Source organism: Gadus macrocephalus, chromosome 6, assembly GCF_031168955.1.
Source record: "Gadus macrocephalus chromosome 6, ASM3116895v1".
Classification (NCBI taxonomy): Eukaryota; Metazoa; Chordata; class Actinopteri; order Gadiformes; family Gadidae; genus Gadus; species Gadus macrocephalus.
Genome location: NC_082387.1, coordinates 26,723,033 through 26,747,999, shown reverse-complemented (window position 1 = coordinate 26,747,999; position 24,967 = coordinate 26,723,033). Strand labels below are relative to the sequence as shown.

The following is a 24,967-nucleotide window of genomic DNA, read 5'->3' as shown; positions in this document are numbered from 1 at the left end:
GTACGGTCTCTCTGCACTGGTACGGTCACTCTACACTGGTACGGTCACTCTGCACTGGTACGGTCTCTCTGCACTGGTACAGTCTCTGTGGTGTACCTGGGATAACCAGTGCAAAGAACACACACTATCCGTGTGATTAACACACATGGATAGACAGACATCGGTCAGGCACACATTCACCCCCACTCACATACACACACGCACACACAATACACAATACAGACATTAATACATACATATTTACGAACACACACACACACACCTGTGGTCCACCTCCTGCCCTCAGTATTCGCGTCTGAACTGTTTCCTGAAGACTGGCTTCAGCACAAGGTCCACTTCCTTATAGTCTATTAATATTAACTCTCTCTCTGTCTTCTATTTATCTCTCTTCACCTCTCTCCCTCCCTCGCACTCCCCTTCACCTCTCTCTCTCTTCCTCCCTCTCTCCTTCACCTCTCTCCCTCCCTCTCCCTCCCCTTCACCTCTCTCTCTCTTCCTCCCTCTCTCCTTCACCTCTCTCCCTCCCTCTCCCTCCCCTTCACCTCTCTATCTCTTCCTCCCTCTCTCTCCATCACCTCTCTCCCTCCCTCTCACTCCCCTTCACCTCTCTCTCTCTTCCTCCCTCTCTCTCCTTCACCTCTCTCCCTCCCTCTCACTCTCCTTCACCTCTCTCCCTCCCTCTCTCTCCATCACCTCTCTCCCTCCCTCTCACTCCCCTTCACCTCTCTCTCTCTTCCTCCCTCTCTCTCCTTCACCTCTCTCCCTCCCTCTCACTCTCCTTCACCTCTCTCCCTCCCTCTCTCTCCATCACCTCTCTCCCTCCCTCTCACTCCCCTTCACCTCTCTATCTCTTCCTCCCTCTCTCTCCATCACATCTCTCCGTCCCTCTCACTCCCCTTCACCTCTCTCTCTCTTTCCCACTGTTTCCCACTCACAACTGTGACGGTTCCCTGTATGTTGTGTCTTCCATTTGTTTCTAGGACTGGGGAGCAGAGACCTACTTAATGGGTCATTAGGAGTGATTGGCGTGCACCTGGGCCCGGGTGCCAACGCCCTGTAAGAGTCTGCTTCCCCAGTCCTTCCCTCTCTGTTCTTTTCAGCTCCATAGCCATGCACACCTTTCAACACTTATGTTGAAACAACACACACACCTATAATCCACTCATGCATACACACTCCACACTACGGACTTACTGACTTCCACATCCCATACTTTTATTATAAGTTGAGCACTTAGATTGGTTTGGTTTGATTAAAATACTTATTTTGATTGGGAAACTGTTGTCTCCCGTCTTTTTGTTGTGTAGCCTGGCGCCCCTAGGCCAGGTGCGTAACACAACCGAGACCAGGTTGATATGAGTGTCATCAACTTGCATTGGAGCAAAATCCGTGGCCATCTCACTGATATTGGCGTGCTTCCGTGAGGATTCCACGGTTTTTGAGTTAAGCGTCCGTGGTCATTTCACGGATTCCTGTGAGACCAGGTAGTCAACCAAACATCTTTAAAAACGTGGAAGGTGAACTGAGTGTTCATGTACTTGAACACTTTAAGATGACTTAACCCTTAACCAACGTGCTTCATCCCTATCTCACTTCAAAAACCTGACGGCTTTCTGAGAACATCCACTGACTTTGACACTTTGTGGTTCAGAGCTCATCTGTTGACTGAGCGCACACAATTTGTTGATTATGGCTCATCTCGTCATCTGTCGAACGCACACACTTTGTTGATTTGTGATATCTAGGGTCTCTGATATATAACTACCATCAGAAATGATTCATGAAGGTAATTTTGTCCCATTTGGTCGTTTTTTATAGGAATACCATTTTTGATTGTCACGTAAATGAGAGAGGGAGAAGTGCAGATATATATGGACTTTAAAGCGATGTGAACTGAGGTTAGTGGTTATTTCAGAGAATATCTAAAAGGAGGAAGCTACATGTGAGGACATTTTGCTGTAGCCTTTCAAAATCAGCCAATCAGCCCTCCCCCTTTCTTTGAGACGGTTCTAAATAGACATTGAGAGGAAGCTACGGAGCAGATGAAGATGAATCCATGGACCCTCTCTGTGCTCCTGCTGCTAGCTGGTAAGCTGTAATGCTTCTTCTGTTTACTACCGGGAACGTGTCCGTACACAATCTGGATCCAGCTGGCCTGCTGGCTCAACCTAGAGCTCTTTTTAGAGTCTAGTGGGACCTCAACTCTACCACTAAAGACAGACAAAGAAGGAAACTTTGATCAGTTTATCGTTCCATATGTTATCATAATAATAATAATAATAATATTGATGATAATAATAATGCATTATTTTCTTAATGGGCCTCACCCCAAGAGCTTTCATAACATTCAATAAAAAAAAATTGATAGATAAAGTGTGAAATTAGATACGATAATATATAATTTATTATGCTTTATGATATGATATCAAATATTACATAATATGATTTAAAACCAAACACATTCCAATATCAACGTCCCACCCTGACCTTCTCAGAGCGTCTTCACCATCAACCAGTCGCTCTCATTCTCACCACGACGGTGAAAAGCTCAACTTGGAGAGAGCATGACCTCATGTGAGACCCTCCCTTAGAACCGGGCTCCCTGTTGTGACCCCCGACTGTCTGCGTCACATGGTCTTAGAACATGTGACTCTAACCCTTAAAAAACAATCTTCGGAATTATGGCCTCGTTCCTGGTCGCACATTACGAGCTGTGAATAGGGATCTAAGAATCGGGAGCAACAGCTAGCTAGAGCTTTGTCTTTGTGTCGGTTTGTTCGTAACTTAGTAAGTATCCCATGCCTTAAAAAGCTGTGTGCCTCCGGATGATATTATGATCCGAGCCATTGCGATACATCCACTGTAACCACGAGCGCATGGCACCTCCATCTGCACTTATTGACTCATGTGGGGTACGACTTGAGATCCATCGCTGCTGTCAAGGTGTCTTCTGCCGTCTGGGATGTCCTGGCTCCCAGCCAACTCAGGAGGCCCTCCAGGCGGGCGGCCTTTATACTCTTCCTATAGGCGGTCCGCTGGAAGAAATTGATCCCAGTACATTTTTCTGTGGTTGACGTAGTCGTTCCCGGCCAACGAGGAGAAGAGAGGCAGCAGCTGGCGGTTGATGTTGAAGAAGTTGCAGAAGCTGGACGTGGTGTAACGCCTGCAGGGGATGTAACTCTGGCTCGCATTCTGATCCACTGCGTGCCACTGGAAGTGTTTGAGGAGCAGAACCCCCTCTGGAAGGTCGTAGATGTAGAAGTCAGTGTCTCCGGACAGCACCACTCTCTGGCCAAGGCAGCCGTGCCCTTATCAACCACCACCGCCATATCCTGGCGAGGTCTCAAAGATCTTTCCTAATAACCCTAACCCTAACGAATTAAACTTAATATAGGCCTACAATAACTGAACGAAGATTGTGAAATCAAAACACTTCTTTCTAGAAATGTGATCAAAACTCATTTTGATGCCGGAACTATATCAAAATATTGCATTTTCCACTGAGAATATCTCAGTAATGTTGTTATTTTATACTGACAGAAACTTGACAGTCACGTGAAGGCAGCTTCTGCATTTTAAATGTGTATTTAAATGTGGACTAATGGATTTGTGGTATTTTAATAATACGATGCCCACATATCCGAAATGGTTTGTCGATATATGTTAAATATCTAAAATAAAATAACAATTCCACACTGTGGAAATTAATGATCTGTAATTATCTGTAATCGTTATTCTTACTAGTGAAAAAGGAATTACGGATATCTATAATTAAATGAAAGATTTCTGTAAAAAAAAAATAACATGTTGAAGTTTCATTTCCACTAGTGCAAACTAAATCTCTACTAGTCAGCCCCGACTGGTTAAATGCTGAAAGGGCTTACCATACAGGGTGTGACGTTGCTATTGTAGTGGGTTGGATTGTGTTGTGTTCATATCATATTATATAATATTTTATATCACAAGATACAGCATATGATATATATATCTATAGTTTAATATATCGCACACCATATTATATCTTATCATATTATATCATATATCAAATCATAGATCATATCTAATTTCATACTTTAGGTAACAAGTTTATTTTTTTATGTTATTACAAAAAGTTTTTTGGTTAGGCACATTAAGAAAGCAATTCATTATCATTATTATCATTATTATTATTATTATTATTATTATTATCATTATTATTATTATTATTATTATGATTATTATTATCATTGCATTTGGAACGATAAACTTATTGAATCAAAGGGTTAAGGTTAGGGTCAGGGTCAGGGTTACAACACTTCTCTTGCTGGGTTTAGTGGTAGAGTTGAGGTCTTATTAGACTAAAAAGAGCTCTAGGTTGATCCGACAGACAAGCTGGATCCAGTTTGAGTACGGACACGTTCCCGTAAGTAAACAGAAGGAGCATAACAGCTTACCAGCTAGCAGCAGGAGCACCAGCAAGCAGCCTTCTTAAAAAGACAGAACCGTGACATACATGACGTTCTGCTGTTTCTTGGACCAGGCACCAGGGGGCGCTGTTCGTCGCTTTGGACGACCGATACAAACCACCTCTGGAGTCGTTTGCCTGATGTCCTTGTGTTGTGACTGTGGTGACCGTGTGCACGGCTACGACTGCCTCTCCATCAGAAAGATGGCATTACATTTACATTTAGGGGATTTAGCTGACGCTTTTTTTTCAAAGTGACTTACAATCAGTACATTTGTCATAAGAAAGAGAAACAACAATATATCAACAATATACCTCAATACACCCCCCCCCCCCCCCCCCCCCCTTCCCTCTCAGCCCCACCCCTCCCTCTCCTGCTTCCTCCCCAGTTCTGGGTTTCTGGACCGGTCCTTCCTGTCTTTGGTTCTGTAGCGCGTTCTAACCGACACCCTTGGCCAATCAGAGCCCTGATCCAGGCCTGCAGCCCCGCCCAGCTCCTCCTCCTCCTCATCCAGGCTGTTGAGGTGAAGGTGCTCCATGCTGGCCCTCAGCTGGGCCTCAGGCCCCCCAGCTCTCCTGTTGGCCCCGGGGTCTGGCTGGGTCACTGCTCCCAGGAGCCTCCTGTACAGTCTCCTGAACTGGTCGTCCTGTACGATGTCCTCTGGCTCCCTCTCCTGGAGCTGCTTCTGCCGCCGGTGCACCAGCCTGCCCTGGTACAACCTGGACCAACCCGTCTGGGATTAATGACTCACTTGTCTTATCTTACAACTACATTTGGTTGACCCAACTCTCAACTTTTCCTGTCACAAATGTCGATGGGTTAAAATGCCTCAGTATATCAAAAGATAACAATCTTGTGATGTTATTCTGTTATCTAATGTTATTTATGACTTCAGCTTCATATGATGGTGTAACTATGGAAACATTAATGGCTAGTTACGGTTTTAATATGCAAAAAGTGCCCGCCTGATAGGCTTACAATGGAAAAGTACCGGCTAGATGATGGTGTAACTATAGAAACAGTACTTCTTGGATATGGTGTTACTATGGAAACAGTACTGTCTGGGTGTCTCACCAGGCGTAGTGGGGTTCAGGGAGAGGCATGCAGAGCACCAGGTTGAGCTGGGAGGCGTCCTTCAGGCAGGCCTGCCATTGGTTGAGGCTGTGAGTCGTGACACCGTCCAGAGGCTGAGAGTGGTGGTTGGTATATCCCTGCCAGCCTACACACACACACACACACACACACACACACACACACACACACACACACACACACACACACACACACACACACACACACACACACACACATAAGCATGCACACATGGGGAGGGAGTAATTGTGATGACCTCGCTCTGGTTGGTTATGCAGGGGATTGTGGTGCAGGGGATTGTGGAGGCGTGTCTCAGGTGTTGCAGCAGGATCTGCAGCACACCAATCAGGCTCCTCCTCACTTATATAAGCTGGCTGCCTAGGCCATCTCACTGTCTCTGAGCCTACTGATTGATCTGATACCCTACGTTGCACCACTCACACCCACCCATGCACTGCATACACTACCAGCATACACTACTAACAATACTGACACATTCTTTATCTTTATTTCTTTGTAGTTATCATTGTGTGGTCTCCCCTTTTATGTCTGAACTACAAGCTATTTCATGACAGTAATGAGTGAGTGAGGAAGGGACTTTACTTGAAATACAACAAGTGCTACCTACCTGTTGTCCCTCCAGTCCGTCGGTTCAGTTCTCCTTGGACCATGACCATCAGCAGAGCTTTGAGGAGCGTCGGCTCAGGGCTGGCCCTCCTCAGCCAGTAGCGGGTCACAGCCACTGGGAGGCGCAGGTGAGCCGGAACTCCCTCCAGCGTCTCTTCCTCCACGCCCAGCGTCTCCAGACACACCCGCAGCCTCACAGCGCGGTCTGCCTGGGAAGTGGGAACAAACCACATGTCCAATTTAAGGATTATTAAACATGCATTCAATGACTCCTTCTATATGTTGAACTCATAACTTTGTACCTGCGCCCCCACTGATCGTTGATGGGATACACCCGTCCTCTGCTTATTGAAACAGAAGTGACTGGATGTTTATGGAGCCGGGTAGTCTGGTTCTACCAGTCTATCTTGCAGTGGAGCCAGCAGATTTAAATTGGGGTAATTAGGTATTCAGAGTATTCAGAGTATCTATGGATACCCATTGTATTTCTACTGGCTATAATTTTTTTAATTGTAATTGTAAGGCTTATAGCTCAGCCCCTGATTGCAAAACAGTTTTTCAAATGTTCAGGATCCCTGTAACTGAGGTCTCCAAAAGGTTTGGTGCCGAAATTCCTGTAGGGCGAGCTATAGGGCGCGGGCACAGCCCCGCATTGGAGCCCCGACGGATTACAAATTCTGAAAGTTAGTGTACATGCCTTATTACTCCTGCTGAACATTTCTGCTATTTGGACCCATAATGTCCGTCAGGATAGATTTTGTTGTACGGTAACATTTCGGACGCCTGCTCTTTGTTCCTGTCCGATCAATTTCTATCAGACGATTGTCAGACATTTAAAGATTGCTAGTGTGTGTGTGTGTGTGTGTGTGTGTGTGTGTGTGTGTGTGTGTGTGTGTGTGTGTGTGCCTTTGCGTGTCTCACTCTGTATGTCTTGTTGTGCGTGTATTTGTGTTTGTGTGTCACAGTGCCAATATGAATGAATGCTAAGCTATGCTCAAAATAAGCGCCATTGGTCACACATGATATAAACGGAATTGTCTCTTTACCAATGATAGGACTCACTCAGAATCTCTTTGGAACACTAATGTCACTGCCCCCCACAGACGTGTTGCTGCCAATTGTTGGACAAGGGCGATGGCTGGCCTTGGGCGGTCGCAGGGCTCTGAATACCTTTTGGAACTATTTGCAGTCGTAGTTGAAAGTGTGTTTTTCTCTTTCTAATCCCTAAACGATGTAATAAAACAAAAATATGAATTACTCCAAGGTAGTGCTCAAATAATTTGACAGTATCGGTTAGAGTGAGGAGTTGGACGGATTTGATATGAATGACGTTTTGCTATGACACACGAGACAGTTGTTTGAAAATATACTGTCTGGTATGTATCCATAACCCCTGTTTAGGATGCAGACATCTTCTATATCTTATCATGGTTGTGAATGTCTTGATTTAGCCTAGCACTAGCATAGCCTTAGCCTAGCCCTTTTCTTTGTGCAGAGCTAACTCGGCATATGCCAGCGTCCTAAAGCCCATATAGTATGATTTGTATCAATCTATTACACATCTTTGCTCCAGCTCTGCTCCATCTGTCTTCCAGCTGAATGAGTCCGTAGTCCTACCTGGGGCAGAGAGTCCAGCCTCAGCGTCTGAGCGGCTCCTTGGACCAGCGGTCGCACCTTGACACCGACGAGCTCCAGACCGACCCGGTCCACCTCCTCCACCTCACCGCCCCCCTGGCCCAGCAGCAGCCCGTACAACACCTGCCGGAGAGGCCGCGAGGTGAGGTTGCAGCTCTGTAGCGCGCTGTGCTCCACCTGGATGCGGAGAGTCTTCCTCCTGTGCACAAATACGTCAGCTCCCAGGTCTCCTCTGGCCAGGGACGCACGGACCCACTCAGGGACCCAGCTCAACATCTCTGCGGGCAGCGACGGTGCGGTCCCCTCACTGAAGAACCCCCGCAGAGAGGAGCTGGGGAGCCGGTGCTCCAGCATGGCCGTCTGCACCTCCGTCTGCACCTCCATCCGCGCCTGTTGGCTCATGTTGGGTATGAGATCCATCGCTGCTGTCAAGGTGTCTTCTGCCGTCTGGTCTGTCCTGGCTCCCAGCCAACTCAGGAGGCCCTCCAGGCGGGCGGCTATTATTCTCTGCCGAGGGCGGTCCGCTGGAAGGAATTGGACCCAGTTAATTTCTCTGAGGGTGACATCGTTGTTCTTGGCCAACGAGGCGAAGACGGGCAGCAGCTGGGGGTCGATGTTGAAGAAGGCGCAGAAGCTGGATGTGGTGTATTGCCTGCAGGGGATGTAACTCGTGCCACGACCAGTCTCCACTGCATGCCACTGGAAGTGTCTGAGGGGAAGAACCCCCTCTGGAAGGTCGTAGATGTAGAAGTCAGTGTCTCCGGACAGCACCGGGCAGCACCACTCTCTGGCCAGGGCAGCCAGCTGGCAGTCTGCCTCTCCGAAGCACCTGACCAGCGGCACCTTCATGTCGTTCAGGGTCTGTTCGAATACTGTCGTGGTAAAGGGGGGAACGATACTCATCCTCCTGCCCTTCAGAGCGGCGTCCTGGGCCTTCCGGAGAAGGCCTCTTTGACGGTCCTCTCTGATGTTAATTCTGATGTCACTGGCGCCCGTGCCTCCGTCCATCACCACGTACGGTTTGATTCCACAGTCGGCCAGAGTCTTGAAGAAAGCCTGGACCTCTGCCTGGAAGGCCAGGTACTCCCCGCCGTGGTTCTGGTCCAGGTTGGACCTGGCGTACAGGGAGAAGGCCAGGTTAGTGCCGTCCACCAGCAGCTTGCTGTCCCTGAAGCGAATGTCCTGGTAGATGTGGCTCCGGTCCTCCAGCAGCGACCACAAGCCCTGTATCCCCATAATGACTGCTAGATCAAGCTCTAACTTACCATGTCAAGGGTGACTAGATACGTTCTAACTTCTATGGTTACAGGACTCACACAGAGAGGATCCCAGCTCCTTTATACACCAACTCAAACACATGCCACCAGTGGGAGTGGCTCCTCAGTTCTCTGTAGGTTTCGCTTCTGGACAATAAAAATATATCACACCATCAACCCCATAACCTGGTCCCATGAAACAATGCAGCAGAAAACCTATAGCCTACTGTACCAATGTGTGTGAGTGTACAGTATCAGTAGCCCTATACAGTGGGCCTATATTAGGGAATGGATCCCGTCGGTCAGACTACTTCATGGTACGGCCGGACCCCTTCAGGGGCCCCTGGATAATCCTAAACTCAGATCAGACCTTCCCCACTCAATCGCACATTGTTGTTAATAGGCTTTATAAAATATAATCATCCTCTAACATTTTAAGGGGAGGTCAGAGTTCCTCACGTGTTTGACAAATTTTACATCAATGACGCCCGCAAGGAATGTCCCGCCGTCGAAAATGAAAAGCATTGTTCAGGAGACGTTCGGGCAGCAGCATTCCTCCATAGAGCCATCGTTCCATCAGTATTCATACACAATAGGAGAATTACAAACTAGCCTACACTACCTTACGGTGACTCAGGCCGCGTGACAACTGGCCCCTGAGTGCCAAGTGCCAAGGGTTGTCAATGCCTGAGTCACCGTAAGGTGACTCAGGCCGTGACAACCCTGAGTGCAAAGCGGCCTTCCGTCAGCAAAATCCCATCCATACTAAATCCTCACGACGATCAAAACAATATAATATAAAAACAAGACCATAAATACTCCATTGATGCAAGTACGTTGACTAAAAGACCAAGATCCAAAGTGACAGCGAGGCGTCACCGTGTTCTAACAGCTGCCCTATTGCCCCCACCCCTGGAACTCCTCCCCTTCCTGCTCACAACCACCCCTCCCTCTCCTGCTTCCTCCCTAGTTCTGGGTTTCTGGACCGGTCCTTCCTGTCTTTGGTTCTGTAGCGTGTTCTTACCGACACCCAAGGCCAATCAGGGCCCTGATCCAGGCCTTCAGCCCGGCCGCGCTTCAGAAACGCCAATATAACCGAACTGTACCGCAATGAACAGTACGAACCGCTCGCAGGAAACGAGGCATACGACTGAGCGGGTTCGTCGGTTCTTGGAGCCCAGACTTGAGAGGATAACCCCTCCCTCCAGGCTGCTCCACAGCCAGGACTCCTATCAGGACCGCCGACCTCGAACTGCGGTCCTGAAACTGCAGCCTCCTCTATTGAAGCAAAGTGTTTAAATGTCAATAAGTGGCTAGCCTTTCTGTATTTTCAGCTGTCCATTAGACCATGGAAACGACTTTAGGTCAGGCTCTAAACAGCATTTAAACAGATAGTCCATGTCCTGTTTAGCAAATAACATGTCACGGTTAGCGGGTGGCAGGCAGGCAGGTAGGACCCAATCGCAGACAGTTCAGGTAAAAGGATAATTTATTAACTCAAAAGGCAAGGAACACGGGTGACGCGGGTAACACAGGGAACACCGAGAACACGGGTGACGCGGGTAACACAGAGAACACAGGGAACACAGGGAACACCGGTAACACACAGGACACAACTCACCACGAACTAAAATGATCCGACAAGGAACGAAGGAAAGACAAGGGCTTAAATACTAAACACAGGGCACACAACGAGGAACACATCAGGGGAGGGAGCAGTAATCACACAGGAGGGAAACTTGACCGGTCGAGATGCAGTTGAGGTGGTCAATTATGGTTATTCCTACTCAGTGTGACGAGAGCTGAACATTCGAACCTCGTTCCTCTGAACCCCAGTTTTCCAAAATCAACGGTGAACTAAATGAAATGCAGTTCTATGTTTTTATAAATTTTTCATAAAATTGATTGAATGTAAATGCATTCATTGCAAAATAAATGTTGAAAAAGTAGTTGCTTCTGTGTTGGAATAACTCTGACTATTATTTGAATGAGTAATGCCTTGTAAAGAAGTCAGTATGGAACCATATGATATACATTATAACAACAATAATTATGGAAAAAAATATTACTAGCCATTTGTTAGATAAACTGAAGATATTACGTAAGAAGATAACAGGAATGATGAAGAAACAACCAATATTGTTTCTTACAATATTGTAAGTCGGCCGTATCTTGAAGAAGTCTGACCTACGGGATTAATTTGTATGTGTTTGTGTGTGTGTGAGTGTGTGTGTGTGTGTGTGTGTGTGTGTGTGTGTGTGTGTGTGTGTGTGTGTGTGTGTGTGTGTGTGTGTGTGTGTGTGTTGGTGTAAAAAGGAGCTGGGATCCTCTCTTGGTAAATCCAATCACCATAGAAGTCGTAACTTGACGTAACTTGACCTGTCACGCCATGGGAGTAAAAGGCTTGTGGTCGCTGCTTGAGGACTACGGCCAGATCTACCACAACATCCGCTTCAGGGACAGCAAGCTGGTGGTGGACGGCAGTGGTCTGGCCCACCACCTCTACAACATGGCCAACCTGGATCAGAACCACTGCGGGGAGTACCTGGCCTTCTAGGCGGACGTCCAGGAATTTTTCGACAACTGTCGAATCTAAGCAAAAGTTGTGATTGACGGAGGCTCGGGCACCAGTGATATGGAAAGCCAAGAAGGCCACAATCCGGACCTAGAATGGCGCGGTAAAAGTGCAAAACCGCACGGAATCCGTACGGTTTGGCAAGAATTCCGTACGGTTTTGAATGACTAATAGCCGCGGCTATTAGTCATTCACTCCGGCTATTAGTCATTCACTCCGGCTATTAGTTATTCACTCCGGCTATTAGGTATACAGAACGAGCCCCTCCCTCTTCTTTGCTTGACCACTAAGTTTGAAGGCTGTCTAACCGATCAGAGCTGCAGTGCCTCGATGTTTCGCTGTAACATAAAGCTGTGTTGTCTTTAGTTTCACTACAATGTAATGACCACCATTAGCTAGTGGAAAATACATTTGTGTCTAGTACAGCGATATATTTGTATATGTTAGGCTATATATTGAGATGGCAGTGTGCGAAATACCCGACAATATTCGGGGATGTCCTCATCCCCAGATTGTTCTCGATATGCAGTAGCCAGCTAGGCCATAACATTACATAACATGAACATGAACTGAATAAATGCCAGGTATATAGCATATCAGAGACGGGCACACAATCAGTGCATTTGCAAATGAGAGCCTGCAGTATGACCGATCTTGTGACATGTGGTCGGAGAGAGTCGTGTGTGTGTGTGTGTGTGTGTGTGTGTGTGTGTGTGTGTGTGTGTGTGTGTGTGTGTGTGTGTGTGTGTGTGTGTGTGTGTGTGTGTGTGTGTGTGTGTGTGTGTGTCTACAGTTCTGCATACCTAATAGCCGGAGTGAATAACTAATAGCCGGAGTGAATAACTAATAGCCGGAGTGAATGACTAATAGCCGGAGTGAATGACTAATAGCCGCGGCTATTAGTCATTCAAAACCGTACGGAATCCGTACGGAAACCTGGTTTGGCAAGAATTCCGTGCGGTTTTTCACTTTTACCGCGCCATTCTAGGTCCGGATTGTGGCCTTCTTGGCTTTCCATACAGCGACATCAAACTAAACCACAGTATGGACCTTCAAAGAACACTTGTCAAGAAGATCCCTGACGGTCTAAAGCAGGGGTGCCCAAGTAGTCGATCGCGGTCTACCAGTCGATCGCCGACAGATCCCAAGTCGACCGCGAGGGGTGAAGAAAAAAAACACATATATATATATATTTTTTTTTTTTTATGTCCCGCGCGTATATGCGCGGGACATATACGCGCGGTAGCGCATGCGCTGTCAACAGCAGTTGAAAGCCGTCAACAGTAGTTACACACTCCTAAATGTTGGCATGGCTGAGGGGAAACGAGCTAAGACCTACCATTTTCACCCTGAGTGGGAGGAAGATCATTGATTACCGTTGAGAAGGTACCGTGCGCAGATGGAATGAAACCCCCACTGAAGTCCGTAGGTTCATGATTCAAACCTGTCCCCCCCGTCCCCCCCCCCGTCCCCCGTCCCCCCCCGTTGTCAACAATTGTTCTCTACCCCCCCCCCCCCCCTCCCCGCTTGAAGGTAGGTTTGCTGGTAGATCGCGGGAGGTTGGCTACTTGAAAAGTAGATCTTGGGTCAAAAAAGTTTGGGCACCCCTGGTCTAAAGGGTGGGAAAAAGGGCTTCTATGCCCTCTTTACCACGACAGTGTTCGAAGAGACGCTGAACGACATGAAGGTGCCGCTGGTCAGGTGCTTCGGAGAGGCCGACGGCCAGCTGGCTGCCCTGGCCAGAGAGTTGTGCTGCCCTGTGCTGTCCAGAGACACTGATTTCTACATCTACGACCTTCCAGAGGGGGTTCTGCCACTTACTCCCATCTGGCACTCAGTTAAAAAAAGTCAAGCCAGAAGTGACATCTCCTGCAAGCGATACCCCACGTCCAGCTTCTGCACCTTCTTCAACCACGACCGCCAGCTGCTGCCCGTCTTCGCCTTGTTGGCCGGGAACGACTACGTCAACCTCAGAGATTAAGTGGGCCAGTTACGTTCCTGCGGGAAGACCTACAATGAAGTTCAGCGCTAGCCTGGTGGGCCTCCTTAGTTGGCTGGGAGCCAGGAAAGACGAGACGACAAAAGACACCTTGACAGCAGTGATGGCACTCATACCCAAAATAAGCCAACTGGCGCTGACGGAAATGCGGACGGAGTTGCAGAACGGCATGCTAGAGTACCGACTCCCTGCAGAGGTTTTTCAGTTAGAGGACCATTCCGCCGCTGCCTGCTGAGATGTTGAACTGGGTCCCTGAGTGGGTCCGTGGGTCCCTGGCCAGAGGAGACCTGGGGGCCAACATACTGGACTATGACATACTTGTGCACAGGAGGAAGTTTCTGCGAATCCAGGTGGAGTCAGCGACCTGCAGAGCTCTATCCTCACCTCAAGGCCCATCCGACAGGTGTTGTACGGGCTTTTTTTCATAGCATCACGTCATTGATATCAAATCCGTCTAACTCCTCACTCCAACTGAAATTGTCAACTTCTTTGAGCACTACCTTGGTGAAATTAATATTATCAGTAATTCAGAGTTTTTGGTTATACTTTAGATGGGCATGTGTTTTGTTCCCACTTCCAGGCAGACCCCGCTGTGAGGCTGCAGGTGTGTCTGGAGACGCTGGGCGTGGAGGAAGTGGCTGGGCGCCTCCCAGTGGCTGTGACCCGCTACTGGCTGAGGAGAGCCAGCCCTGAGCCGACGCTCCTCAAAGCTCTGCTGATGGTCATGGTCCAAGGAGAACTGAACCGACGGACAGGAGGGACAACAGGTAGGTAGCACATGTGGTCAGAGACACTCACACACAGACACTCAAATACACACACAAACACACACACACACACACACACACATAGAGACTCACTCCGTGTGTGTGTGTGTGTGTGTCTGTCTGTGTGTCTGTGTGTCTGTGTGTGTGTGTGTGTGTGTGTGTGTGTGTGCGTGTGTGTGTGTGTAGGCTGGCAGGGATATACCAACAACTCTCTCAGCCTCTGGATGGTATCGTGGCTCTCAGCTTCAACCAATGGCAGGCCTCCCTGAAGGACGCTTCGCAGCTCAACCTGCTGCTTTGCAAGCCCCTCCCTGAACCCCACTACGCCTGGTGAGACACCCAGACAGTGCTGTTTCCATAGTAACACAATCACCCAGCTAGTGCCGTTTCCTTAGTTACACCATCACCCAGACAGTACTGTTTCCATAGTAACACCATCACCCAGACAGTACTGTTTCCATAGTAACACCATCACCCAGACAGTACTGTTTCCATAGTAACACCATCAACCAGCTAGTGCTGTTCCTTTAGTTACACCATCACGCAGACATTCATGTTTCCATAGTAACTCCATCAACCCAACAGTACTGTTTCCATAGTAACACCATCACCCAGCTAGTACAGTTTCTGTAGTTACACCATCACCGAGCAGTATAATTTCCATATCTACACTATCCCTTGGCCATTACTGTTTCAATCGTATTAATGTCACCAGCCAGTACTGTTTCCATAGTTACACCATCGCCTAGCTAGTCCTGTTTCCATAGTTTTAGATTCGATAAGACAGTGCTTCATTAATCCCAGACGGGCTGGGGCAGGTTGTACCAGGGCAGGCTGGTGCACCGGCGGCAGAAGCAGCTCCAGGAGAGGGAGCCAGAGGACATCGTAGAGGACGACCAGTTCAGGAGACTGTACAGGAGACTCCTGGGAGCAGTGACCCAGCCAGACCCCGGGGCCAACAGGAGAGCTGGGGGGCCTGAGGCCCAGCTGAGGGGCCAGCATGGAGCACCTTCACCTCAACACCCAGGAGGAGGAGGAGGAGGAGGAGGAGGAGGAGCTGGGCGGGGCTGAAGGCCTGGTTCAGGGCTCTGATAGGCCTAGGGTGACGGTTGGAAAACGCTACAGAACCAAAGACCGGAAGGAACGGTCCAGAAACCCAGAACTGGCGAGGAAGCAGGAGAGGGAGGGGTGGGGATGAGCAGGAAGGGGGGCGTTCAAGACGTGGGTGCAATAGGGGAGCTGTTAGACCAGGGTGTTTCCTCGTGCACTTACAAGTGCACTACAAATCGAGTATTTATCGTCTTGTTTTTATATTATACCGTTTTTTATTGTCTGTTCAGAGGATTTAATTTAAAGTTATATGCATTAAATATTAGAATCTGAGATTTTCATGTGTTACCCATTGGTGAAACTTTAAAATGCAACGTGTTTAGTTGAATGCATCTTTAGTGAGTGCTAGTGTTGGCTAGTTAGTAATTCGCCTATTGTGTATAAATTCCTACCTAGTGATGGCTCTATAGAGGAATGCTGCTGCCCCACCATCTCCTGAGCTATGCTACTCTACATTTCACTTTCATTTTCGACGTCGGGACATTCCTTGCCGGCATCATTGTTGTAAAACTTGTCAAACGCGTGACTTACCCTGAACAAGTGAGGAATTCGAACCTACCCTGAAAACGTTGGCGTATGAATCAGGGGCGATTTCTCTATAAAACTGCAAGATGCAGTTTTATAGAAAGGGTGAAAATGAAAGGGTCAAATATACTGTATACTGTTGTGTTAAAATTTCATTGACTAAAAATGCGTTAGAACACGTCCATCTCGAAGACGAGTTTGTTCAGAATCAGCTGCTTATCGCAGGTCAACTGAGTAGATTTCCTTTTCATACTTTCCCGTAGCGTCACAGTGCATTTGCCTGTTGAAGCTCAGCGTCCATCGACTTCAATGGGGCTGCATAGAACAGCCTTTTTTTGTGTCTAAAGACGACGGTCATTGGATAATGCTGCGATTATGTCCCTCCCACGGACACTCAGAGTCTCTGGCGGTGAATGGAGCAGTTGGCTCGCCTGGACGCTGGCCTTCTGCGTGATGATTGGAGGGTCTGCGAAAGACTTGAGTTGCCGTTTGATTGACAGCGATTTTGAACTATAAGACGTCTCTGGAGCACTCTTTGGTCCTCAGTCCCCTTTCCCTCTGTTTAATATCATTTTGGTAGTTGGCAATCACTTTGATTCAGGGAGCTTGAGGTCTGAACTTGAAATCCTGTATTCAAATCAGGACTTGCAGGGTGACAGGGGGAAGCTGTGTTATTTCTTAGTGTTCCTTAAAGTCATGGAGTTGGACAGTGCAATGCCTCAGCTTTACAACCTGTTCTAATTAATGGCAACAATTGGAGCTACATCTGCAGGTTTAGAAAAGAGCTTCTCCTGTTTAAAGCGGCTCTAGTCCTACACCCGTAACACATTCAAGGCCGTTCAAGGCGCCTAACTCTGCTGGCCATTGAGAGGACCATGGTATCGTCACTGGAAAAGACAGCTAGTTGGTATGACAGGGTCACAGAGCATTTCCTTGAAAAGGAACAGAGAGCAGAATTTACCTATAAATAATTTGCAATTCATATGATGTGGGCCGAAAATGAACTTCCCCTCTTTGAAAGACCAGCAGGCGCCACTGGTATGAATCTATTCATACAGCCTCTCAACCACAATGCGTGACTTGACTATTTAATGATATATCTTGCCAAAATACATTTCTACATAATCTAAAATTTATTTCTAAAATGTAAATTAATACAATTACTATGTACAATTACAATCTGATTTGTAAAGTGTGTGTGTGTGTGTGGGGGGGGGCTCTGAGTTTAGGAGTGTCCAGGGGCCCCTGAAGGGGTCCGGCCGTACCATGAAGAAGTCTGACCAACGGGATTCATTCCCCAATATAGGCCCATTGTGTAGGGCTACTGATAGTGTACACTCACACACATCAGTACAGTAGGCTATACGCTTTCTGCTGCATTGCTTCATGGGACCAGGAAGCAATGCAGAGTTGATGGAGTTGTTGATATGAAATCTCCAGAAGCGAACTTACAGAGAACTCAGGAGCCACTCCCAGTGCGGGTATGTGTTTGTGTTGGTTGATAAAGGAGCTGGGATCCTATCTGTGTGAGTCCAGTCGCCCCAGAAGTCAGAACGTATCCAGTCATTGAAAGGTGAAGTTAGAACCTGACCTGTCAGTCACAATGGGGGTGAAGGGCTTGTCGTCGCTGCTGAAGGACTACAGCCAGATCTACCAGGACATCCGCTTCAGGGACAGCAAGCTGCTGGTGGACGGCACTAACCTGGCCTACGTCCTGTATGACATGGCCAACCTGGACCAGAACCACGGCGGGGAGTACCTGGCCTACAAGGTCCAGATCCAAGCTCTCTTCAAGGCTCTGATCAACTGTGAAATCAAAGCATACGTTGTGATTGACGGAGGCTCGGGCACAAGTGACATCAAATTGGACACCAGGATGGACCGTCAAAGAGCCCGTCTGGAGAAGATCCCTGCTGCTCTGATGGGCAAAAAAATGGGCATCTTTCCCCCCTCTATCATGTCAGTTTTTGAACAGACGCTGAACGACATGAAGGTGCCGCTGGTCAAGTGCTTCGGAGAGGCTGACAGCCAGCTGGCTGCCCTGGCCAAAGAGTGGTCCTTCCCGGTGCTGTCCGGAGACACCGACTTCTTCATCTATGCCCTACCGAAGGGGGTTCTGCCCCTGCATAACTTCCAGTGGGACTCAGTTAAAAGAACTGAGGCCAGTAGCTACATCCCCTGCAAGCTATACACCACGTCCAGCTTCTGCACCTTCTTCAACATCAACGACCAGCTGCTGCCCGTCTTCGCCTCGTTGGCCTGGAACGACTACGTCAACCTCAGAGATGAGTCAACAAGGTGGGCCGGAGGCAGCGCACCGGGAAGACCTCCAATGCCCCACAGGGCCCCCCGCCTGGAGGGCCTCCTGAGGTGGCTGGGAGCCAGGAATGACCGGACGACAGAAGACACCTTGACAGCAGCGATGGCCGACATGAGTCAACAGGCGCGGAGGGAGGTGCAGACGGCCATGCTGGAGTACCGACTCCCCAGCTCCTCTCTGTTGGGGTACTTCCTTGAGGGCACTGTTCCGCCGCTGCCTGCTGAGTTGAGCTGGGTCCCTGAGTGGGTCCGTGCCTCCCTGGCCAGAGGAGAACTGGGGGCTGACATACTGATGCACAGGAGGAAGATTCTGCGGGTCCAGGTGGAGAGCAGCAACCTAAAGAGCTCCAACCTCACCTCACGGCCCATCCGGATGGTGTTGTACGGGGTGTTGCTGGCCCAGGGGGGGGGTGAGGTGGAGGAGGTGGACAGAGTCGGTCTTGAGCCCAACAGGGTCAAGGTGCAACCGCTGGTCCAAGGAGCCGCTCAGAGGCTGAGGCTGGACTCTCTACCCCAGGTAGGCCTCCCTGTCCAACTCCTCACTCTAACCGATATTGACAACTTGTTTGAGCATTTGTGATGCAGTGCGTTACTATGAATTGATTGAATCAACTGCGTAATCCGAACGCACCCCTGGCTCCAGACACAAACTGGTAGTGAGGGTTAACAACGAGATAAGCGATTATGATTGGCTAAGGCAGAGTCATGTTTCATGGTAGCCAATCGGAGCCAGTGTTTTTACACACAAGGCAGGACACGCGCCCCACACACACGCAAACGCACACACCAAACCGATGTGATGAAGCAGCAGAAATGGCGAGTCTGGAGCAATCCGATGAAAAGTTGGCATTTTCTGTACTATCTGGCAGATGTTCCACAGCCTTTGCAACCAAGCAAATTGAAATCCAGGCCCCATCCACACTAACCCGGGTAAATGTAAAAACACACATCCTCAATGAAAATGATCTCCGTCCACACTATCGTTTTTATATCGTTTTCGGAATGTTTTGCATCCACGTTCCAAACTGAAATAATTTTGATAAACAGTTGTTGTCATGGTTACGTAACTCCGCCACGCCTCTCTGTTTAGATTACAGGCGCGCGATCAGATGATATTTACAGTTGATCAGCTGGTTAATCATTTTTGACCCGGTCTTGTCCAGAAACGCCGCTCCAAGTACGGTTTGAACTGTCGTCTTTCGTTTTTTTTACCATCACTTAATAACATTAAGTACAAGGCTCGCCTCCGGCGTTGGAGCACCGAATATGTTTGAGCCAATATGTCGAGTTGTTTCTGGAGATAAATTAGTACAATGTACAGAGAGATCCTCATTTGCATTTCACCAGCCATTTTTTTGATGAGCTTCTCGGTGTCGAGCGCAAGCTTGTGGCAGTGTCATGGCAGTGTCATGGCAACCGAACGTCATCGTTTCTGAAAGCCTCCGTCTGTCCACATTACAACGCGAACCCAGCGTTTTCACATTTATCCACCCCAGCGATAGTTTTCGAAAGCATCGTTTTCAGTCTCAGAGAACTCTGTTTTAGTGTGGACGGAAGGACTAAACGGATGAATATTGATGCTTTCGTAGATTTACCCGGGTTCGTGTGGACGGGGCCTCAGTTGGAAGCATATCAGGGCCTTGAATGGGCAGTTCAACCATTTAACACATCAAGGCCAAGTGAAAACCGCTCAGAAAAATCCAAATTCTTTCACACATAGCATCTTTTTTTTTTTTTTACAGTAACGCAAATAGTTACTTTCCCTGGTAACTAGTTACTTTTATTGTAGAGTAAAAGTTACTAACTCAGTTACTTTTTGGAACAAGTAGTGAGTAACTATAACTAATGTATTTTTTAAAGAAACGTTCCCAACACTGGTCCCAACAACGTTCACTCAGCAGGGCAGCAGGGAGCCCTGTCAGACAATGACAATAGCAGTGTTTAACCTGTAGAGGGAGCCAGTGGAGCTCTTGGTTCTCCTTTAAATGGACATGGGGTTTGTTCCCACTTCCCAGGCAGACCGCACTGTGAGGCTGCAGGTGTGTCTGGAGACGCTGGGCGTGGAGGGAGAGACGCTGGAGGGAGTTCCGGCTCACCTGCGCCTCCCAGTGGCTGTGACCCGCTACTGGCTGAGGAGGGCCAGCCCTGAGCCGACGCTCCTCAAAGCTCTACTGATGGTCATGGTCCAAGGAGAACTGATGAGACAAAATGGGACAGCAGGTAGGTAGCACATGATGTGATTTTATTCTGCCTCACTCATTCGCTTACTGACTCCACCCTACCTGTGTGTGTGTGTGTGTGTGTGTGTGTGTGTGTGTGTGCCTGTTTGTTTGTTTGTGTGTGTGTGTGTGTGTGTGTGTGTGTGTGTGTGTGTGTGTGTGTGTGTGTGTGTGTGTGTGTGTGTGTGTGTGTGTGTGTGTGTGTGAAGGCTGGCAGGGATATACCAACCACCACTCTCAACCTCTGGATGGTGTCGTGGCTCACCGCTTCAACCAATGGCAGGCCTGCCTGAAGGACGCCTCCCAGCTCAACCTGCTGCTCTGCAAGCCCCTCCCTGAACCCCACTTTGCCTGGTGAGACACCCAGACTGTACTGTCTCCATAGCAACACCATTAACCAGACAGTACTGTTTCCGTAGTAACAGCATCACCGGGTCAGTACTGTTTTCATAGCAACACCATCACCCAGACATTACTGTTTCCATAGCAACACCATCAACCAGCAGTACTGTTTCCATCGTTACACCATCTCCCAGACAGTACTGACTCAATGGCAACACCATCATCTAGTCAGTACTGATTGCATAGCAAAACCATAACTAGTCATTACTGTTTCCATATTTACACCAGCATATAAAGTCTGAAGGAACTTTAAATAACAGGACAACATAACAAGACTGATATCTTAACAGTGATATACTGAGGACTTTTAAAGTATAAACCTTTGTGACATAGAGGGTTGAGGGAGGGGGTGTCAAGAGAGTGTAGTTTTAAGATAAGAAAGTGCTTCATTAATCGCAGGCGGGTTGGTCCAGGTTGTACCAGGGCAGGCTGGTGCACCGGCGGCAGAAGCAGCTCCAGGAGAGGGAGCCAGAGGACATCGTACAGGACGACCAGTTCAGGAGACTGTACAGGAGGCTCCTGGGAGCAGTGACCCAGCCAGACCCCGGGGCCAACAGGAGAGCTGGGGGGCCTGAGGCCCAGCTGAGGGCCAGCATGGAGCACCTTCACCTCAACACCCTGGATGAGGAGGAGGAGGAGCTGGGCGGGGCTGCAGGCCTGGATCAGGGCTCTGATAGGCCTAGGGTGACGATTAGAACACGCTACAGAATCAAAGACAGGAAGGACCGGTCCAGAAACCCAGAGCTGTGGAGGAAGCAGGCGAGAGAGGGGTGGTTGTGAGCAGGAAGGGGCGGTGTTCCAGGGGTGGGGGCAATAGGGCAGCTATTAGATCAGTGTGTCGCCTCTCTGTGCACTTTGAATCTTGGTGTGTTGGCGTATCCTGAGCTATGCTTCTCGACATTTCACTTTCAGTTCACGATGTCGGGACATTCCTGGCGGGCGTCATTGTTGTAAAACTTGTCAAATGCGTGAGGAACTCCAGCCTACCCTGAAAACGTTGGCGTATGAATATATTCTATAAAGCTTCTTAAGAACAATGTGTGACTCTGTGGGGAAGACCTTTGACTAGTTAATGATATATCTTGCCAAAATACATTTCAACATAATATGAAATGTTTTTCTAAGATGTAATTTAATAAAATTACTATTTTATTTTTTAAATTACAATCTGATTTGGAAATGTCCAGAAGCGAAACATACAGAGAACTGAGGAGCGACTCCCAGTGCGGGAGTTTGCATGTGTGTATTTGCATGTGTTTGTGTTATTGTACAGAGGAGCAGGGATCCTCTCTAGGTGAGTCCAGTCACCATAGAAGTTAGAACGTATCCAGTCGCCATAGTTGAAGTTAGAGCTCGACCTGTCAGTCACCATGGGGGTAAAGGGCTTATCTTCACTGCTGGAGGACAACAGAAGGATCTCCCCAGACATCAACTTCAGGGACAGCAAGCTGGTGGTGGATGGAAACAACCTGATCTACCACCTCTACTTCTCATCCAACCTGGACCAGAACCACGGCGGGGAGTACCTGGCCTTCCAGGCAGAGGTCCAGGCTTTCTTCAAGACTCTGGCTGACTGTGGAATCAAACCGTACGTGGTGATGGACGGAGGCTCGGGGACCAGTGACATCAAACTGGACACCCTCATGGACCGGGCCCGAGGGAAGGTCCAGAAGACCCATGACGCCGTTCTGACGGGCGAGATGATGGGCATCCTCCCCCCCCTCACCAAGCTGGTGTTCCGACAGACGCTGAACGACCTGAAGGTGCCGCTGGTCATGTGCTTCGGAGAGGCCGACGGCCAGCTGGCTGCCCTGGCCAGAGAGTGGTGCTGCCCGGTGCTGTCCGCAGACAGCGACTTCTACATCTTTGACCTTCCCGGGGGTCTTCTGCACCTGGATTACTTCCAGTGGCGCTCAGTGGAGATGCGTCATGGCGTCCCCTACAGGCAATACACCACGTCCAACTTCTGCACCTTCTTCAACATCGACCCCCAGTTGCTGCCCGTCTTCGCCTCGTTGGCCGGGAACGACTACGTCAACCTCAGAGATGTTAAGTGCGCCAGTTACGTTCCTGCGGGAAGACCTACGATGAAGTTCAGCGCCGCTACCCTGGTGGGCCTCCTGAGTTGGCTGGGAGCCAGGACAGACCGGACGACAGAAGACACCCTGACAGCAGCGATGAAACTCATGCCCAACATGAGTCAACAGGCGCAAACGATGGTCAGGACGGCCATGCTAGAGTACGAGCTCCCCAGCTCCTCTCTGCGGGGGTTCTTCAGCGAGGGAACCATTCCGCCGCTGCCCGCTGAGATGTTGATCTGCGTCCCCGACTGGGTCCGCGCGTCCCTGGCCAGAGGAGAGCTGGGCGGTGACGTGTTGGACCTGCTTGTGCACAGGCGGAACAAACTACAAACCCAGGTGGAACGCAGCGACCTACAGAGCTCCAACCTCACCTCGAAGCACATCCGGCAGGTGTGGTACGGGCTGCTGCTGGGCCAGGGGGGGGGTGAGGTGGAGGAGGTGGACCGGGACGGTCTGGAGCTCGCCAGTGTCAAGGTGGAACCGCTGGTCCAAGGAGCCGCTCAGACGCTGAGGCTGGACTCTCTGCCCCAGGTAGGCCTACCGACTCATTCAGCTGGATGATGTCGATTATGTCGATTATTTTAAGGGATATATCTGGAAAGTACCTCCTTTACCAATATTCTTAATTGTAATAGCCATTGAATATTTGGCCCCCCCTCCTCCTGAGGTTAGCCCGTGTATCTGTGTATCGGAGACAGTGGAAGTAACCGCTCAGGTGAAAAACAGCCTTATTAAGTAGACATATCTTCACCTGTTTACTACATCTATCGGTTGTCGGTGTATGTGGTTTGTTCCCACTTCCCAGGAAGACCCCGCTGTGAGGCTGCAGGTGTGTCTGGAGACGCTGAGCGTGGAGGATGAGACGCTGGAGGGAGTTCCGGCTCACCTGCGCCTCCCAGTGGCTGTGACCCGCTACTGGCTGAGGAGGGCCAGCCCTGAGCCGACGCTCCTCAAAGCTCTGCTGATGGTCATGGTCCAAGGAGAACTGAACCGACGGGCAGGAGGGACAACAGGTAGGTAGCACATGGGGTGCTCAGCAAAAATAATTGACAAACAAACAGACAGATACTCCCTCCTTTTCTCTGTGTGTGTAGGCTGGCAGGGGGATACCAGCCACATCTCTGAGCCTCTGGACGGTGTCGTGGCTCACAGCTTCAACCAATGGCAGGCCTGCCTGAAGGACGCCTCCCAGCTCAACCTGCTGCTCTGCAAGCCCCTCCCTGAACCCCACTACGCCTGGTGAGACACCCAGACAGTACAGTTTCCATAGCAACACCATCACCCAGACAGTACTGTTTCCATAGCAACACTATCACCCGGAAAGTACTGTCTGCATAGCAAAACCATAACTAGCCATTACTGTTTCCATAGACCATAGACCATCATATAAAGTTGAAGTCAGAAGTAACTTTAAAGAATAGAATAACATCACAAGACTGTGACATTGTAACACAGACATTTTAACGTATAGAAATTTGGGAGAAAGTTGAGGGTTGGGTCAACAGAGGGTTGAGGGAGGGGGTGTCAAGAGAGTGTAGTTTTAAGATAAGACAGTGCTTCATTAATCCCAGACGGGTTGGTCCAGGTTGTACCAGGGCAGGCTGGTGCACCGGCGGCAGAAGCAGCTCCAGGAGAGGGAGCCAGAGGACATCGTACAGGACGACCAGTTCAGGAGACTGTACGAGAGGCTCCTGGGAGCAGTGACCCAGCCAGACCCCGGGGTCAACTGGAGAGCTGGGGGGCCTGAGGCCCAGCTGAGGGCCAGCATGGAGCACCTTCACCTCTACAACCAGGACTAGGAGTAGGAGGAGGAGGAGGAGCTGCAGGCCTGGATCAGGGCTCGGATGGGTCTAGGGTGGAGGTTAAAAGCAGGAGGAGGAAGCAGTAGAGGGAGGGGTGGGAGTGAGCAGGAAGT

The 24,967-nt window shown here is 49.2% G+C and overlaps 4 protein-coding genes across 18 annotated transcripts in view; 3 read left to right on the top strand and 1 right to left on the bottom strand.

Moving 5' to 3' along the window:
• The window catches only part of LOC132458961 (hemicentin-1-like), a 186,957-nt gene that overhangs the window by 11,087 nt on the left and 150,903 nt on the right, over positions 1-24,967 (top strand). The gene's annotated exons all lie outside the window — the stretch shown is intronic.
• LOC132458966 (protein asteroid homolog 1-like) lies at positions 4,783-9,119 on the bottom strand. The gene is made up of 4 exons (XM_060053369.1): positions 7,782-9,119; positions 6,166-6,373; positions 5,520-5,664; positions 4,783-5,164 (listed from the first exon to the last, which is right to left on the bottom strand). The coding sequence occupies exons 1-4, from the start codon at positions 9,033-9,035 to the stop codon at positions 4,798-4,800; spliced, it is 1,974 nt and encodes a 657-aa protein (XP_059909352.1). The 5' UTR covers positions 9,036-9,119; the 3' UTR covers positions 4,783-4,797.
• Positions 17,483-22,008, top strand: LOC132458967 (protein asteroid homolog 1-like). Its single transcript, XM_060053370.1, has 4 exons — positions 17,483-18,867; positions 20,366-20,570; positions 20,779-20,923; positions 21,385-22,008. The coding sequence occupies exons 1-4, from the start codon at positions 17,635-17,637 to the stop codon at positions 21,749-21,751; spliced, it is 1,950 nt and encodes a 649-aa protein (XP_059909353.1). The 5' UTR covers positions 17,483-17,634; the 3' UTR covers positions 21,752-22,008.
• Positions 22,309-24,866, top strand: LOC132458969 (protein asteroid homolog 1-like). 2 transcript variants are annotated; one of them, XM_060053372.1, is made up of 4 exons: positions 22,309-23,583; positions 23,858-24,065; positions 24,147-24,291; positions 24,638-24,866. In XM_060053372.1, the coding sequence occupies exons 1-4, from the start codon at positions 22,342-22,344 to the stop codon at positions 24,849-24,851; spliced, it is 1,809 nt and encodes a 602-aa protein (XP_059909355.1). In that variant the 5' UTR covers positions 22,309-22,341; the 3' UTR covers positions 24,852-24,866. The 2 variants fall into 2 exon arrangements, with proteins under 2 accessions (XP_059909355.1, XP_059909356.1); XM_060053373.1 differs by having other exon boundaries at positions 22,312-23,583; positions 24,624-24,640.